Here is a 17199-nt window from a genome sequence, read left to right as displayed (position 1 = left end):
GAGATATAGATTGAAAAACAGGGGACTCAATATAGATCCCTGTGGCACTCCGTGGGGGGCATAGAAGGTATCAGAACAGGCCAATGAGGATGTTATTTGGAAAGTGCGTTCCGCCAGGAAGGAACAAATCCACTCAAGGGCTTTTCCACGGACCCCATTTCTGTATAACTCCTTGATGAGAATTTCGTGGGATATAGTGTCAAAGGCCACGCTCAGATCTAAAAGCATGAGCGCGACCTTCTGACCATTATCAAGGAGATTCCGGATGTGTTCCGTAACTCCTAGAAGGGTGGTTTCTGTCGAGAAACCAGCCCGGAAGCCCGATTGGGAGGGGTGCAGAAGTGAGTTTTCTTCAGCAAATGTGGATAAGACCGAGTGGACGTCTCTCTCCAAACATTTGGAGAAGGCAGGGAGCAGGGATATGGGTCTATAGTTGGCCGGAATTTCCGGGTTTGCTGTGGGCTTTTTTAGTAATGGGGTTATCATGGCGTGTTTCCATAGGGCCGGAACTGTGGAAAGATCAAATGTGGTGTTAAGAGTATTTGCGATGATTTCCAGGGAGCGATCGTCCAGTTGTTTAATTACTTTAATCGGAATGGGGTCCCTGGGGGAGCCAGACTTGGTGTTCTTAAAAATAGTTTTCAGTTTGTCTACTGAGATGGGAGGCCAAGATTCCAGGGTAGTTTCACAGCAGGGAGTATATTCCAAGTCAGAAGAAGGGGGTGGTTCATTTTTGTTGGTATTAATGTCCATAATGATTTTTTCGATCTTTTCAGTGAAAAAGCATGCTAGAGCTTGGCATTGTTGAGTATTCAGTGGGGGAGCCGAGGCTGAGGTTTGAGCGCCTGCTAGTTCTTTGACTTTATTGAACAATGTTAGTTGCTTCCATGATAGTGTTAGAGACGAATACGGCTCGTGCTTTTGCACAGGCAGTATGGTATAAGTTCCTGGCTTTATGATAGGTTATTTTTGCGTCGGGGGCGTAGTCTTTTCGCCATTTACGCTCGAGTGCTTTACATTTAGATTTTTCGGTTTTTAAAATGTCATTAAACCATGGAGCAGGGTGGCGGTGTCTACTTCCTTTGATGAGAGAGGTGGGTAAGCATTGATCAGCGTCCTCGCTAAGCCATTTGTGCGAAGCTACCGCTAGGCTGTCCATGTTTTGACCATTTCTGGGAGGGTTGTCATGGAGTGCTGAGTTGAGTTTTGCCAAGTCCACTAGCTTCCAGTTTTTTCTGGATATAGCAAGATAGTCAGGTTGCGTGATGGGGGAAGGTGAGAGATTTATGCTAAATTTTATTAAATGATGGTCAGACCAACAAATGGGAGTGGTGTTAAGCCATTTTAGCTCATTGATGTTGGAGATTATAGGGTCCAGCAGATGGCTGGCTTTATGTGTAGGTCCAGAGTTGACTAAGGTCAAATTTAGGGCCTTCAGGTCGTCTAGTAAATTAGAGCAAAAGGGGATGGAAGGGTCATCCAGATGTAAATTTAGATCACCCAGAAGAGAAAAATTGTTTGAGGTAATGTAGTATGGAGTGATATGATTGGCTAAATTTGATGCCCATTTGGAGGGATTGCCGGGGGGCCGGTATATCAATAAGCCTGACATCGTGAAGTTTTGAAATGGCCGGCTTCACAGTCTGGGATGGCTACTGGTTCTAATGTACACTTCAAATCTCTATTAAAGATGATTGCAATTCCACCACCTAGCTGTTTATTTCTGTCTATCCTAGTGATTGCATAATTATCGGGGAGGGCAGTAGCAATGTCCGGGCCGGCACTTTCGTGTAGCCAAGTCTCTGTCAGGAAGAGGACGCTAGGATTATCATCTAATAGAAGGTTGAAAATGTCAAATTTGTGTTTCGGTAGTGAGCGGCAGTTAGTACTGTAGAACACGTATTTTTGAGCCTCGACGTTGCGAGGTAGTTTACGTTTTCTGTGTCTCCTTGAGGTGTCAGGATAGGGTTGGCAGATGGTAGTGGTCAGTTTGCAGTTAGCGCAGGAGCTTACTCCTGTTTTATGGAGATTGAGTGTTGTGCACCTTATGTTAGCAGTAGGGCGTAGCGCTCTTAGTTCCGAAGGAGATCTTACCAGCCTTTTGTAAGAGGGGGTGGCATAGTCTTCTGCCCCGTGTCCCGTCATGGCACGGACGGGCACAGACGGGCTAGTCTTTGGCGTGTCTTCGGCGTGCCGATGGTGTGCCCTCTGCGCTCGTCCGCTGCGCTTCCGGGGAGTGTGCATGGTCATAGGGATGAGGAGGGGGCGTGGCTACTTGTAAGGGGCGTGGCCCCATGACTCGTGGGTAGTGATGGCGTAGGGGATTAGGCCCTTCCTACAGCAGCGCTGGCTCCGCTGCGCAGGCAAGTGTCATCAAGATCCCAGCACCAATTACAGTCGAGTGAGCAACACAGTACAACACAGTTCTGTTTTTAAAATCAAAAAACAATGTGCAAATTCGGCAATTAATTAAAAAATTGAGGAGCAACTCCCCTGGCTTCCGCCTCAAGGGTAGCTGACTGTCAACACCGGCTACATCTCAGCGCGGTGTTTTTAACCTCAGGGAGGGGGCGTGGCTACTTGTAAGGGGCGTGGCCCCTTGACTCGTGGGTAGTGATGGCGTCGGGGATTAGGCCCTTCCTACAGCAGCGCTGGCTCCGCTGCGCAGGCAAGTGTCATCAAGATCCCAGCACCAATTACAGTCGAGTGAGCAACACAGTACAACACAGTTCTGTTTTTAAAATCAACAAACAATGTGCAAATTCGGCAATTAATTAAAAAATTGAGGAGCAACACCCCCGGCTTCCGCCTCAAGGGTAGCTGACTGTCAACACCGGCTACGTCTCAGCGCGGCGTTTTTAACCACAGGGAGGGGGCGTGGCTACTTGTAAGGGGCGTGGCCCCGTGACTCGTGGGTAGTGATGGCGTCGGGGATTAGGCCCTTCCTACAGCAGCGCTGGCTCCGCTGCGCAGGCAAGTGTCATCAAGATCCCAGCACCAATTACAGTCGAGTGAGCAACACAGTACAACACAGTTCTGTTTTTAAAATCAACAAACAATGTGCAAATTCGGCAATTAATTAAAAAATTGAGGAGCAACACCCTCGGCTTCCGCCCCAAGGGTAGCTGACTGTCAACACAAACTACGTCTCAGCGCGGCGTTTTTAACCTCAGGGAGGGGGCGTGGCTACTTGTAAGGGGCGTTGCCCCGTGACTCGTGGGTAGTGATGGCGTCGGGGATTAGGCCCTTCCTACAGCAGCGCTGGCTCCGCTGCGCAGGCAAGTGTCATCAAGATCCCAGCACCAATTACAGTCGAGTGAGCAACACAGTACAACACAGTTCTGTTTTTAAAATCAACAAACAATGTGCAAATTCGGCAATTAATTAAAAAATTGAGGAGCAACACCCCCGGCTTCCGCCTCAAGGGTAGCTGACTGTCAACGTTGTAACAATGCATGCGTTGTAATGGCTAATGCAAGGTTCTTTCAGCGGGATGCGACTTCAGGGAGTCATATTCCTTCTGGCAGAACTCCTCCCAGGAAGAAACGCTGACCCGGATGAGCGCACCCAGGAAGGTGCGCGATGACAACTGCCTCATTGCTTCAGGCAGAACTCCACCCAGGAAGCGACGCTGACCCGGATGAGCACAGCCAGGAAGGTGCATGATGACAACTGCCTCATTATGGAGGCGTCAGCAGGAAGCTGGCCGAGCAGCGTCCCAGGCAAGGAGAGGTGACAGGGAGCGGCGGCTCAGGTATAGGGAGAGCGGCCCCCGTCGTCATGGAGTGAGGGGGCCATGATTGCCAAGCAGTTCCGCATAGGGTTCATCACCTATGAGGAGAACATCAGGAGAAGTAAGATGGGGGCGTTGTCCTAGGGGGAGGGTTGTGCAGGGTGTTCTTGTGTTTGTGTAGTGTAGAGGAGTGTATTTTAGTGTAGGGTAGTGTTGGGGGTTGTGAAGGGTAGTGTTTGGGAGTAGGGACAGGACTGAGGGTAGGGACAGGGCTGAGCTGGGGGTAGTGTGTTAGAGTTTAGGGGAGTGTTGTGGTGTTAGTGTAGGGTAGTGTTTTAGGGTTTAGTATAGTGTCGGGGGATCGTGCAGGGTAGTGTTTCAGTGTAGGGAACGGACTGGGGTAGGGGCAGGGTCATGCTGGGTGTAGTGTTCTAGAATTTAGGGTAGTGTTAGTGCAGTGTAGGGTAGTGTTTTAGGGTTTAGGGTAGTGTTGGGGTGTCGTGCAGGGTAGTGTTTGGGTGTAGGGACAGGACTGGGGGTCCGGGGAGGGTTGTGCAGGAGTAGTGTTTTAGGGGTTAGGGTAGTGTTGTGGTATTGTGTAGTGTAAGATAGTGTTTTTAGGGTTTAGGGTAGTGTTGGGGTGTCATGCAGGGTAGTGTAGAGAGCGGGCTAGGGGAAGGGTAAGGGTCGTCCGGGGATAGTGATTTAGGGTTTAGGGTAGTGTAGTGGTGTTTGAGTAGTGTAGGGTAGTGTAGTGTTTGGGTAGTGTTTTAGAGTATGTTATGTGTAGGGTAGTGTATTTGTATTTAGTGTAGCGTTGGGGTAAATGTCTGTTTTTATTACTAGGCAAGTTTTTACTTCGCATACATTAACACTTGCAATGTAAAGGTATGTGAACTAAAACGTTGTGTGGTAATGGTATTTGCTAAATAAAAAATTTGTAGTAAAATGCTGCGAAGTAATGGTATGCGAAATAACGAGTCATATTCCAGCAGAATCCATGCTGTCTATCACAGAAGAACACCTGCAGCACATCAGAAGTGTGCATGATCTATGTTGACCTAAAAACATGCTTACCAGACCTGCAAAACACATTGCGCAGATGCAGAGACAACTTACCCACATTTCTGAAACTTGAAGTTCCCAGGCTGACATTAACATGCACACAATGCACTCAGGAACATAAAAATCTTCAAGATATGTACTTTTCTAGACACACCTCTCGAGCGATTACCTGTCCTATCAAAACCCGAGAACTTGACTGAGTTATTTATTTAAGTAAATGAACGAGTATGACAGTAATTAGCACTGCAGACCCACTGACACTAAAAGTTCCAAAATCTTTATTGCCTGATTAATTAAAATCATACAGTATAGCATCATCAGTTATACCGCCATAAAAAACAGTTTCTCATTTCCGAAGACCAAAAATAATGTGGGCAACTATAATTTCTCTATATTAAAAATCTACAATTCTTTACTTTTTCATAAAAAAACATGTTGTACTCCATAAAATCATAGATTTTGCCACTAGCTTGAATCTGTAGGAAAGGAACCAATGGATGCGTTGGAATATTTGACAAATTCATGAGCTCCTCTTCAGAGCGATTTTTTACGACTGTCTCTTTTTTGCCAAGTAGGTGTTGAGGTTTTTGCCTAGTCAGCATTGAGGATTTCCCTAGTATGTGTTGATTTTTTTGTCAAGTATGCGCTTGTTCTTAAGCCAGCGAGGCATGAACTTTACAGATCGTAGCTATTTTAAGAATGGTGCTCTTAGAGCAATTCAAGTTTTTTAAAGTGTTCCCTTTGAAGTTTTTCAAGAATATCTCAAATGTCAAAGGAATTAATTACTAACAGGATGTGTCCAAACAGCATTGTTTTTCATCATTTGTAAATCAACACTGGAGCAGAAAAGAACTCTAACTATAATGTGCACTGTGTAACACAATTGTTATGATTAGAGTCTTCTAAATAGGCACATTTACGGAAATATGTGTTTTGGGCATGCGAGCCAGATTAACATTTTGGAGGTGGTAAAGTTTATACCTACACTTGTTTTCAATTGATAGGCAGTATTAGAAGTTACCAAGAAGCCTATTGGTTCATCACACAAACTGAACATGTTTTCGCCTTCTAAATGAGGTATTTTGAATCTATAGTGCAGAATTTACTATGCTTATTTGGAGATCTTGTTCAAATGCCTTTTATCAGCTTTGTGTGTGCCCCATCCTTAACTATCTGAAGTATTCTACTCATCATTGATGTTATCTACCTTTCACAATGCATGATAGTGATGTGGTATTGATGTCTGCTCCTCCAGATGTTTACGCCCTTGGTTTTTCTGAGGACGAAGAAGTGGACAGCAGCAATGGACAAAGGCAAGAATCCACATCAGAAGATGAAGATGAAAGTGATAGTGATAGTGGTGGAAGACCCACAAATCAGGGAAGAAAACAGACGGTATGTGTTTGTGGTCAGCTGTGGTGACCCAATATCCTTCTGCCACTTCAGTGTCAAGGTAACAGAAAAGTCAAATGTTTACTCAGGGAGTTGTGCTGACTAGAAACTTAGGAACTCAGCGAGACAAAGCATTCCATAACACTACCACTCCAGCCAGTGCTTTCACTTTAAAAATATGGTACTTCATTTAGTGCACAGGTAAATGCTACGCATGAAAGCATAAATGTGCATAATAATAGGTTTTTCCAATAAACCAACCCTTCCTACTTTGATAAAGGCGTTTCACAAGAAATAAGCCAGGCAAGTAAAAAGTTAGTTTCTTCCTTCCTGAAATGCTGATCACCCGCATGCACAAAAAGACAAACACGAAGTGGGGCTTTAAATCCAAATACCTAAACAACTGCATGCAACATCACTGGCTACCCCACCAGCCACTACCAGTTCAAGGAGGAGAACCAAGCAAGCTCCAGGTCTTGTTCTGGGCAACTGGAGTACACACTGAGATTTTCAGTGATGAAGAGGGTCTCAACCGTTGTTCCTTTAGGACTTATCCTTTCACTGGGTCTTGTAGTGATGGTGTACAGATGGTTCCTTGGCTCCTCAGCACTTTGCTGAGCTGGGATAATCTTTTCTGGACCACTTTGCTTCCTAGGCTACACTTCTAGGACCTCCATCCAGAGCAGCTTTGCTTTCTCCTTGAAAGAAGAGTTGGGTAGCACTCCTAGTATAGTTCAGGACCCCAGATTTCAGGCACCGTCCCTAGTCACTTGGCAGCTGGTCCGATAACTCTACATTGTTTGTAGTCCTATTTAGACATTTAATGAAGAGTGAGCTCAATAGGCTTTCCCTCCTGCCCCGTTCGTTCAGTAACAATTACTTTGTAACACATCGCTTTGCCTCATTGTTTCATGTCGCATGTAAGAATTGTTTACAGACTTTTCCATTACCCCCTCATGGGTCCTCCTCGTCCCAGTCCTTACTATGTGACGCAGTCCTGCCTCACAACTGTCAATTAGCACGTTAGTGTCTCTTTTATTTCTATTATTAAAGCCCCCCCCCCCATCCACTGCCATGCCTGTTGTTTTTACTGTCCGAGATGGCTGCCGGAGTTTTGGTGTTTACTGTGCCGTGTTTTCTTTCCTGCTGCTGCCGGTCGCTCTGGGGTTCTAGGGTGCGGTAAGGTTTTGTTTTTTTCCATTTGCATACATCACCTATGGTCATGCTGCTCTGTTCAGATTTGCTCTGATCTCAGAGGTTGCTTAAGGTCGAGTTGGTTTGAACTTGGATTCCTGAGGAACTGAGTGCGCCGGCACCTCTCGCGGGCTGAATCCTGGGATATACTTGGAGCTGTAGACTTAATGTGTGCATGCTGACCGTACTGGTATTCCGATCAGTTGCGTACCTGCTCCGTTGCCCGAACGAGGTCCCTGCGCATGTGCATGGCTGGGGTGGGGAGCTTTCATTTGCGTTCTCTTCGGGTCATTCTGGTGCTGAGGTTTTCTAGCAGCATCTGGCTCCAAGGGCCGTGGTTTTTTTAGGTCTCGGGCCTAGCGTACACTGCGCATGCAGTGTCGCGCAGCGCGAGCCTATTCTGGGGGAATTAAAAACGTACCTTGCATTCCACAAGGCTCGTGCTGTTGTGGAGTCCAAGGTCCAATTTCATTGGCCTTCGCGTGCGTACTGTTTTGAAACGGAACACGCAATAGGCCATAGGCGGTCGCATAGCTCCGCCCATGGCCTATTGATGTCTGTTACGCGCACCAGAGGCAGTATGTTTTGAATTATCGCGGCTTGACAGCCACGATGATTCACAACATATGCTGGCTGTGGCGCGCGCGTGCGCACCACTGCGGGCTTTTTTTTTTTTGTAGTTCGCGATAGCTTTCGATCGCTTTCATTTCTCGTTCTATTTTGGGGATTTCACAACTCAGAACAGAGTCTCGGCCGAGTATGGATTAACTCCCCAGCCATCTCCCTGTAGTGAGAAAGTTTATGTTAAAGTGGGAATTCTTGATCTTAATGGAAATCTTGTAATCACACTGTCTATAAGGAATTTTGATCATGTGAATTTTTGCCGGAATTGTTGCAGGCAAATTGAGTTCTCGGATTCATACATCTCCGTTCACAATCCGTATCCCCCGACAGATGCTAGAATATAAAAAGCAATCAGGTGACACAAACATGCCAAAACCCACTTTTCGAACATCGCATTATCACAAATGCTACGCTCACCTTTCAGAACATGTTCTCTGCATGTTCTAGGTATCCATCGGTCGGGGATACGGATTGTTTTCACTTCAGCATACAGCACTAGGGAAGCATGTTCTGGAAGAGTACTGTAATTTCAGGATACTTGTTCAATCTGGTCTGTTTATACCTTAACGTGGCGCAGTGGTGAAGTATGCTTTTGATGAGCACTGTCATTCTAAGGCTCTCGTTTAAGATGGGATGCCAATGCATGCTTTAAGATACCACAATTTCTGGTTGTATGAGTCTGCATATGAGATTAATTTTGTCTAACACTAAAGTGGTTTAACATGTGGTATGCGCTTGAAAGCAGTTTTTGGCATAATACTTAAGACTTCCGTGGACTGTGCAACAGTATGTTTGCACGCAACTGAATTTCTTATGGAAACAGCATGTTATTCATCACGGGTCTCACTGCGATAACATTTAATGAAGTGGTCGCCTTCGCGTAAAGCGCTGTGACCAAAATGCAGAACGCATTTAATTAGAGTATTTATTGGCTGCAAGGATTGTGACTCTAAAATAAGTTTAACTTTAACTTTAACATCTATACTGTGCATGTAACAGCTAATATTAGAAAACAGATGCCAATAGTTATGTTTGGTTGCGCGCTGCATGGTTCACACTATCGTGCATCAGCTCAAAATTAATAAAACATGTTGCAAATATAGCAACATCATAATCGTGACTCCAAATAGAGTCTAAAGTCTGTGTGCCCGTAATAACGAATAGTAGGATGTAAAGGTCAGGTAGTAAAAGCAATGCCTTGAAATCTGCTGCAACGCCATGCTAGGGACAGTATGCGCACCATAGAAATATGTGCCACATAACATGATGCTGGAAATTTAAACACTGATGCAATAGAAAGCTTGTGTTGTATATGCGGAAACTGCCTTCCTGCACATGCCCTACAACCGCTGCTGTGTGTGGGAGCGCATTATATGCGTACGCAGTCAGGCCTGTATTATTGCTCTGCCGGTAATGTGGTTAATGCACGCAAATATGATCTTTACCCAATAGTAAATTATCCTGTTCGGAGATGTTTAGGCCTGTTTCAATTTTTTCAGGGTACTCGGACCTCGCGTGGAGGGACGGACTGGGGAGAAGCATAAAGATTGCTGGGTGTAGTGGGGGCGGTGCCGCGAGGGGCGGAAGGAGGGTGCCTGTAGGAAGCGGGGATAGAAGCGGACTAGAGGCCCAGTGAAGGAATACGGGGTGGGTCGTAGCGGAGCTGGAGAAGTCATAAAGGACAGGACGAGAAATAATATGCGATGTCTGACAAATAGTTTAGTAATCCCACCAGTTATTATTTAGGATACAAGGATAAATCGTTCACAGCTTTACAATCATGTAATCAGAAGTGAACAAGCAATAGGTCACTTATTTACGAAACTCTCGTAAATATGCGAGACCTATTGCATTGCAAATACTTGTTTCTATGGCTGTGGGGGAGGCAGTAGGGCTGTCCATTTGGCATTTCCTGATCTTGTGTTTGACGTGATTTGGTTGCCTAGTGACAGTATTTAGTGGGAGTTGCTGGACACTTCCTGGTTTCTATGGCTTTCTGTGTGGTATTTGCTCTTCCTAAAGCTTCTGCCACGGGGGATGAGAATTCTTCTCCGGTGCCTGTGAAGTATTTGTCCAAAGAGAATAATGTACAGGAGCTGCTGGAGGATGACCTGTTGTAGATTTCCAGGTCTGATTTACATGATTTAATTAATTCTGCTGTACAGGCTGTGTTGCCTGTGCCTTCTGCTAAAAAGTCTAAATTGGAGGATGATGAGGACATGGACAATTCCCTTAATGGGAAGTATATCCAGTGGAAGTTTTTTTTGCATATGTTGGTCCATATTCGTGAGGTGCTGGGGTTTGCTCCTAAGTCTTTGACTGATAAGGGGTTTTAATCCCAGTATAGTACCTCTGTGGCGGATGACCTGCCCTTTCATGATGTCATCAAAGACATTCTGACTAAGGAATGGCTTGAGGTTGACAAGCAGGAGATAACTCACTTTTTGGGAAAACGTTATCACCTGGTGGAGTTTGATGCCCAGTGTCCTCAAGTTCCTAAAGTTAATTCTATTTTGTCCTCCATGGCATCTTCTTCGTCTTTGTCCTTGGAGGATGCTTCCCTTGCTGATCGAGTTGAAAGGAAGGTTGAGTCTGCGCTGAAGTGTTCTGCTTCTCATTTTGGGATTCGGGCTAGCACTTACTCGGCCTATGTCTCGCAGGTCCTTATCAAGGATTTCAAGGCTTTGTTTGACTCTCTTCAGGATCAGAGTATTCCACTCCTATCTTGGGCCAAATGGAGGTCTTGGCTCAGTTTCTGTCTGATGTGACTTTTGATTCCCTGTGGGCCTTCTCCTCAGCTGCCGGTACGGTGGTTGCTGGTCGGAGGTCTTTATGGACCAAACCTTGGGGTCTTGACACCGCTTAGAAGTCCTTGATCCATAAACTGCCTTTTGTTGGTCTCCGGCTTTTTGGGGACGTTTTGAACATAATGGTGCAGCAGTCTGCTGAAGAAAAGAAGTTGTTCAGCCCTTTGAGTTTGTGCTGAAGAAGAAATCTTTTTTCCAGAAGCAGGGTTTTCAGGGTACTCTGTCTTCTACCCATCCCTGTCGTGGTCAGGGGGATGCGTTCCGTTATAAATTCTGTCCTAAGCAGCCGCAGCAGGGTGCTAGACAAGAGTGGGCGTGCCTCTCTTTGTTCCTGGATCATTGATCCAGTCTGATTTTTGACCAGTGGGTCCTGTCGGTCATCACTCTGGGTTACTTGATTCCATTCCAGGCCCGACGCCATTGGACTTTTTTCGAGATACCCCATTGTCAATAGACTTTTTGAAACGGGCTGCCATGTTGTTGGGCGTTGATCTCTTGCTGTTGAAGGGTGCTGTTGTCCTGGTTCCAGTGGCAGAGCGGGCCTAGGATTCTATTCGACTCTGTTCCTGGTCCCAAAATCCGATGGTTCCTTCTGCCCGATTCTGAATCTCATGTCTTTGAACAAGTTGATGCGGTTGGATCATTTGTTGATGGTCACCTTGCAGTCTGTCATTCCCCTTATCCAGGAGGGCAATTCTTTGGCTTCTCTGGACTTAGAAGATGCCTATTTTCACGTTCCTGTTCATCCGGGAAGTCAGTGGTTCCTGAGGTTTACAGTGCACGTGGTCCATTAGCAGTTTTGGTGTTTCCTTTCGGCCTCTCTGCTGTTCCTCAGACTTTTACCAAGGTATTGGCTCCTTCTGTGGGGGTTTTACAGCTTCAGGGTTTCTCTGTGTTTCTCTATATTGATGATTTTCTGGTCTCTTCTTCTTCCCTTCCTAAGACTCTTCTGGTGGTGGAGACAATGATGGCCATGCTCCAGAGTCTGGGATTCAAGTTGAATGTGGTGAAGTCTCATCTGGTCCCTGAGCAGAGACTTCAGTTTAACAGGGGACTTTTTGACACCTTGTTGGGGGCGGTGTTTCTCCCTCCTGCTCGGATCTCTACCCTTCAGCTTCTTTTGAGGGACCTGCTGAGTCACCCATCTGCCCCAGCATGGCTTTGGTTGTGGGTCCAGGGGTTGATGGCTGCCACCACTGCTGTGGTTCCTTGGGCTAGCCTGCACGCCCTTGATGAATCATCTTTTGGCTCATTGGGACCCCTACTCTGCAGATTACGATGCTCTGGATCCTCTTTCCCCTGTTCTGGTTAAGGATTTGGACTGGTGCCTTTGCACTCCTAATCTGGTGATGGGGGTGCGTTCCCAGCTTCCTCCTCTCAACTTGTTGATGATGGACGCCAGTCTTAGCGGATGGGGGCCACGTTGGGGTCCTTGGAGGCCAAGGGCCAGTGGCTTCGGGAGGCCAGCACCCGCTCCTTGAATTGGCAGGAGTTGGTGGCCGTTTGGCAGGCGATGCTGTTCTTTTAGGTCATCGTCTAAAGGGTGAATCTGTTGGTTCGTACCAACAATCAGGTGGCTCATTGTTACTTTAACCTCCAGGGGGGGACCCGGTGTGCATCTCTGAATCTGATGGCTTACTTTATTTGTGCCTGTGTGGGAGTCTCACCGGTCTGCATTGAGGGCTGTTTACATTCAAGGACTCCAGAACTTTTATGCAGACAGCTTGAGCCACGACCTTCCATCCTCAGTTCTGTTCAATCTGTCTGTTCATCTGTTCCGGGACCTTTGTCTTCAGATCGAGACTCCCTGGATTGATCTTTTTGCTTCTCCTCTCAACTCTCGTCTCCACCGGTTCTGTTACGAGGTGATCTGTCCTCAGGCTTAGGCGGTGGATGGACTCTTGAGTCCTTGGCCCTCGGACCTTCTGTATGCCTTCCCTCCAATTCCCCTCCTCCTGAGGGTGCTGCAGAAGATTTGGGGGAAGAGTGTGTCTGTACTCTTGATTGCACCATTTTGCCCCTTCCGCCTTTGGTGTCTGCTGCTGATGCAGCTGGCAGGAGGCATGTTTGTTCAGCTTCCCTTGGTTCCGTCTCCTCTTCAGTTTCCTCTCCTGGCTTTGACCCATCTTTGTTGCTTAAATGTGATGGCTTGGCTCTTGAACGGTTGACGTTGGAATCTTTGGGCTGTTCTGCTTTGGTGACCCAGGATATTCAGCTTTCGAGTCGGCCTTCAACCCGTAAGAGCTTTGGTAAGCATTGGGGCTCCTTTGTCACCTGGTGCTCCTCTCATGGTGTGGATCCTGTGGTTGGGCCTCTGGCTTATTGAGTTTCTTCGAGATGGGTTTTTGAAAGGCCTTTCCCCATCTACTTTCTCCGCTCAATGGGCTGCGGTTCGGGCATATATGGGTTCGGGGGCCTCCTTGGAGTGTGTTGCTCCTTTGGTGAGTCTGCTTCTGCAGAGTCTTTGGCTTCGTCATCCGGTCACTCCTGTGATTGTCCCTTCTTGGGATTTCCCGACTGTTTTGAGGGGACAGCAGTTGCCCCCTTTTGAACCCTTGTTGGATGTGGGTTTTTTGTGGTTGTGTGCTTAGGTGGCTTTTCTGTTGGCCAGTACCTCCGCTAGGCAGTTGGTTGAGTTGGGGGCTTTACTTGTTTCCTTTCCTTATTTGCAGTTTCAGCAGGACAGGGTGGTTTTGTGGCATGACCTGGCCTTTCTCCCTAAGGTCTCCTCCAAATTCCATTTGCAGCAGGAGGTGGCGTTTCCTGATTTGCCTAGGGGTGGTGATGCGATTGTTCCTTCTAGGATGTTCGCAGGGCCCTTCAGGTTTACATCCAGCATACGCTGGGTTTTTGTCTTTCTTCTGCCCTGTTTGTCTCCTGTGGGGGTGTAGCCAGGGGGAAGAAGGTTTCTACTTCCACCATTAGTCGGTGGGTGCATTTGGCGGTCTGCTAGTCCTATAAGTCTGTGGGTCTGCCTCCTCCTTCTCTGGTGCAGGGTCGTTCGACGCATTCTGTGTCCGCTTCCGTGGCTGAAGCAGCAGGGGTTTCTATCCAGGAAATTTGTAGAGCGACCACCTGACAATTCCATCATATTTTTGTCTCGCATTATCGCCTTGATTTTTTGCATGCCTCTGTGGACAATTTTGCTGTTGGTGTCTTGAACAGTGCTGTACCTTGATCATTTGTTTGATTAAACGATTTGTGTTTTTGCATGGATCCCTGGTGTACTGCATTTTTTCTTCTTGGTTTTTCTGCTTGTGAGGTCCTCACACAGTAAGTACTGAGACGAGAAGAACGCATGAGGGGGTAATGTCTTGTTACTTACCTGTAATCTTCACCACACCTATTAGGGTCCTCCTCATCCCGGTCCTGTTCCCTCCCTCCCTCCCTCCTGCTGTATTTGTGTCCGGACTTGTTGTTAACAGGCATGCTGGTGGTTAGGAGTGACTTTTATAATATAAATAAAAGAAACACTAACATGCTAATCGCCTCACATAGTAAGGACTGGGATGAGTAGGACCCTGATCAGGGTAATGATGATTAGCGGTAAGTAACAAGACATTTCTCTGCACTGCCTGTAAATGTATTTGAATCACTTTCTCTTACCAATTTTATAGTGCATTTTGGGTCTGTTTGTTGTCCTAGGCACTATCTACTATTGTTTTGTATATATATATATCATGGCAGAGTGGTGTTGGGCTTAATAAAATAACACGCACCATCATTGGGTTTGCCTCGTCTTTTTTCACGGCTGGATGTGCTGTTTTGGACGACAACGTACTGCATATATATATATATATATATATATATATATATATATATATATGTGTAATTAAGGGTAAAATTGTTTAATTTTGGAGATTCTTTCAGTGAGTTATTAATGTCACTTCTTTGCCTTATTTTCAAGGTAAGGTGTAATGCATCCTGTATTCTGTTTACCTTAGTTTCCAGGTTGTTTTTACTCGTCGCATTTTCTAGCCCCTTGAATTATGGTAAATTTCTCTCCAGTTTAGATACCCTTTTTTTTCCTTAATAATCTGGGTAGTTCTGTCATTTCATTCAGACCTTTGATTACAGTAATATAACTCAATATCAAGTAAGCTTCTGTTTGTGTAAGAGCTGTTTCAATGTCATCACCACTGGAATTGGACTGGATTGCTAGTTGAACTGTCCATTGCAAATCTATTTCTGTATGGCCCATTATACAGAAGTGATTGACTAGAGGTGCACATGCTCTGTTTGTTCTAATGCGAGATTTATATTGCACTATCCATTGACTCACTTCTTGGTTGGTTTCTCCAATATTTCTGGCAGGGGAAAATAATCCCGTAGACGACATTCTTTGTGCAGTAATTGGAAAAGCTGGTGTGTCTCCATTTAACGTTGTCTATTTGAAATTCTGTTCCTTCTATTGTTTGACAGCAAGCAACACATGTACCACATTTGTGATATCCTTCAAGGGGTTTCATATTCCATTGCCCTCTCAAAGTTGTTTTCATCAATTTTGAAGGGCTGTAGGTGTTTGACTATACTCGCATTCTTCTTCATGGCAAATAATGGACTATCAAATCCACATTGGGAGTTAGAGTTGAAATGGCAATTTTTGGTGGTTATTTTTTAAATTGTTTGTCTGAGGACAATATGTGGATACACAGATCAGCAGTCAAGTGTTCTCTTCTCTATTTAGGTTTTGACTAGACAGCACTTGCACTGTGCTTTGAGAAATCTATTGTTTTTAATATAAGCTTAAAAGGGACTTACATCCTGCTCCCTCTCTTTCCTGGCTTTTTATTTGTTCTTGTGCTTGCCACGTATTTTTCTCCATTTCTTTTGCCTGTAGCATATTTTCTGGGATGTATCAATGTTTACTCCTCATCTGCTTCCATTATCAGCTTCCCGTTGCAAAAAATGGAGTAAACATTTGCTTTGGTAGAAGAGAGGGGATGTTTAGTTAGACACCTTAAGTAAATATTGTCAGAGAAGTCCCTTCGACATATTTTCTTCATATGGGTGCCCTTCACTGCTACAACATACCCATTGCTCCTTTTCGTCAAAGGAAAAATATTTTCACACAAGTAACATTCTAGTACGAGTAACCCTTGTTAAGACTAGATGTGAAGGTTGGTACAGTTTTGTTTATATTTATGTAACCCCACCTCAAATTAAACTGGAGTTGGGGGGAATGGGATGGGGGCTTGTTTATTAACTCTTCCTGCAGCAGATGACAGTTTACGGGTTGCCTGGCTTCTGGAGCTACGTGCCACCATGGCTAAACGCCCAGTTTGCTTTCTTGTTTAGATAAGAATGGCTTCTATTAGGAGCTTGACGTTGTTCTGCCCAAATGAGCCTTTTAGCTCTTGCTCTGCGAAATATTAGATTTAACTCCTTGAAGGTTGTGGAATGTTGTTAACAATACAGTAAACCGAACAAACAGGATTCCAAAGTAGCTGGCAGTAAACGGGACCCCTTAAAATGAGAGTGGCTGACAATTTACAGCACCAACAGTAGAATTAAGTGTCAATGGAGGGATCAACTTTAACAAAGAATATGCAAAATATGCAGCACGTTCTGTGGCAATATTATTTTTACATTTTAGCACACATTAGTATAGTCTGGGTAAAGGTTTCACCTTCCTAATACCAGTCCAACGCTTATTTATAGCATCCAGCAACTCATTTTTGACCAATTTACTTTTGCAAAGTTGAACACTGCACAGTACCACATGCATTGCTGTTTTTGTAACTAACTTTGTATCTCTTTGCACTAAATGTTTTACTGATAACATTGCAAATTATGTAGCATATGTTGCATTATGCGAAACGTTTGGTGACAATTATGAGAGAAACCTTGCAGCCGTGGACTAGCGTAATACCATTGGTTTTGACTAAATAGCAACCACCAAACGGATTGCTCCTCAGCTATGGGGCTAAAAACCCATACACAAAACACAATCTGTTAAATAAAATGGTGTAAATTATCCCAATAGATGTGTACCCAACCCCTTGGTTTGATTTGGACTGTCTGCCTTTAACACTGTAGAAGAAATGCATCTGCACACAGACTATTCTCTTTTAATTGTAATAGTGTACTAGCCCAGGCTTCTTCAATCTGGGGCTACCCTGCAGTCATTCTAGGGTAGCCCCTAGAGTACAGTATGGAGCCAACAGCAGTAATCTGTTCTGCTCTCTGTTTTGGCTCTTCGAATGTACCTCAATTGGGCTCTGTTAGATTTGGGGGTCTCTAGTTGGCAGAGATAGGTACCTTTGACAAATAGGGACCCTTGCGTCTAGTCAGGGTAAGGGGGTACACTCCTAAAATAACCCCTGCTCAGCCCCTTGGTAGCTTGGCACAAGCAGACAGGCTTATCTCAGAGGCAGTGTGTAA

The 17199-nt window shown here is 45.4% G+C and overlaps 1 protein-coding gene across 2 annotated transcripts in view; it reads left to right on the top strand.

Annotated features, from left to right (window-relative positions):
- The window catches only part of LOC144755653 (uncharacterized), a 533565-nt gene that overhangs the window by 168222 nt on the left and 348144 nt on the right, over positions 1 to 17199 (top strand). For both annotated transcript variants that reach the window (XM_078644812.1, XM_078644811.1), the window contains exon 2: positions 6054 to 6193. In XM_078644812.1, coding sequence (XP_078500938.1) covers positions 6054 to 6193 — 140 coding nt within the window. The remainder of the gene's footprint in view (positions 1 to 6053; positions 6194 to 17199) is intronic.

Source organism: Lissotriton helveticus, chromosome 5_1, assembly GCF_964261635.1.
Source record: "Lissotriton helveticus chromosome 5_1, aLisHel1.1, whole genome shotgun sequence".
Taxonomy (NCBI): Eukaryota; Metazoa; Chordata; class Amphibia; order Caudata; family Salamandridae; genus Lissotriton; species Lissotriton helveticus.
The sequence above is the reverse complement of the archived record's forward strand: the minus strand, read 5'-3'. Positions and strand labels throughout refer to the sequence as shown.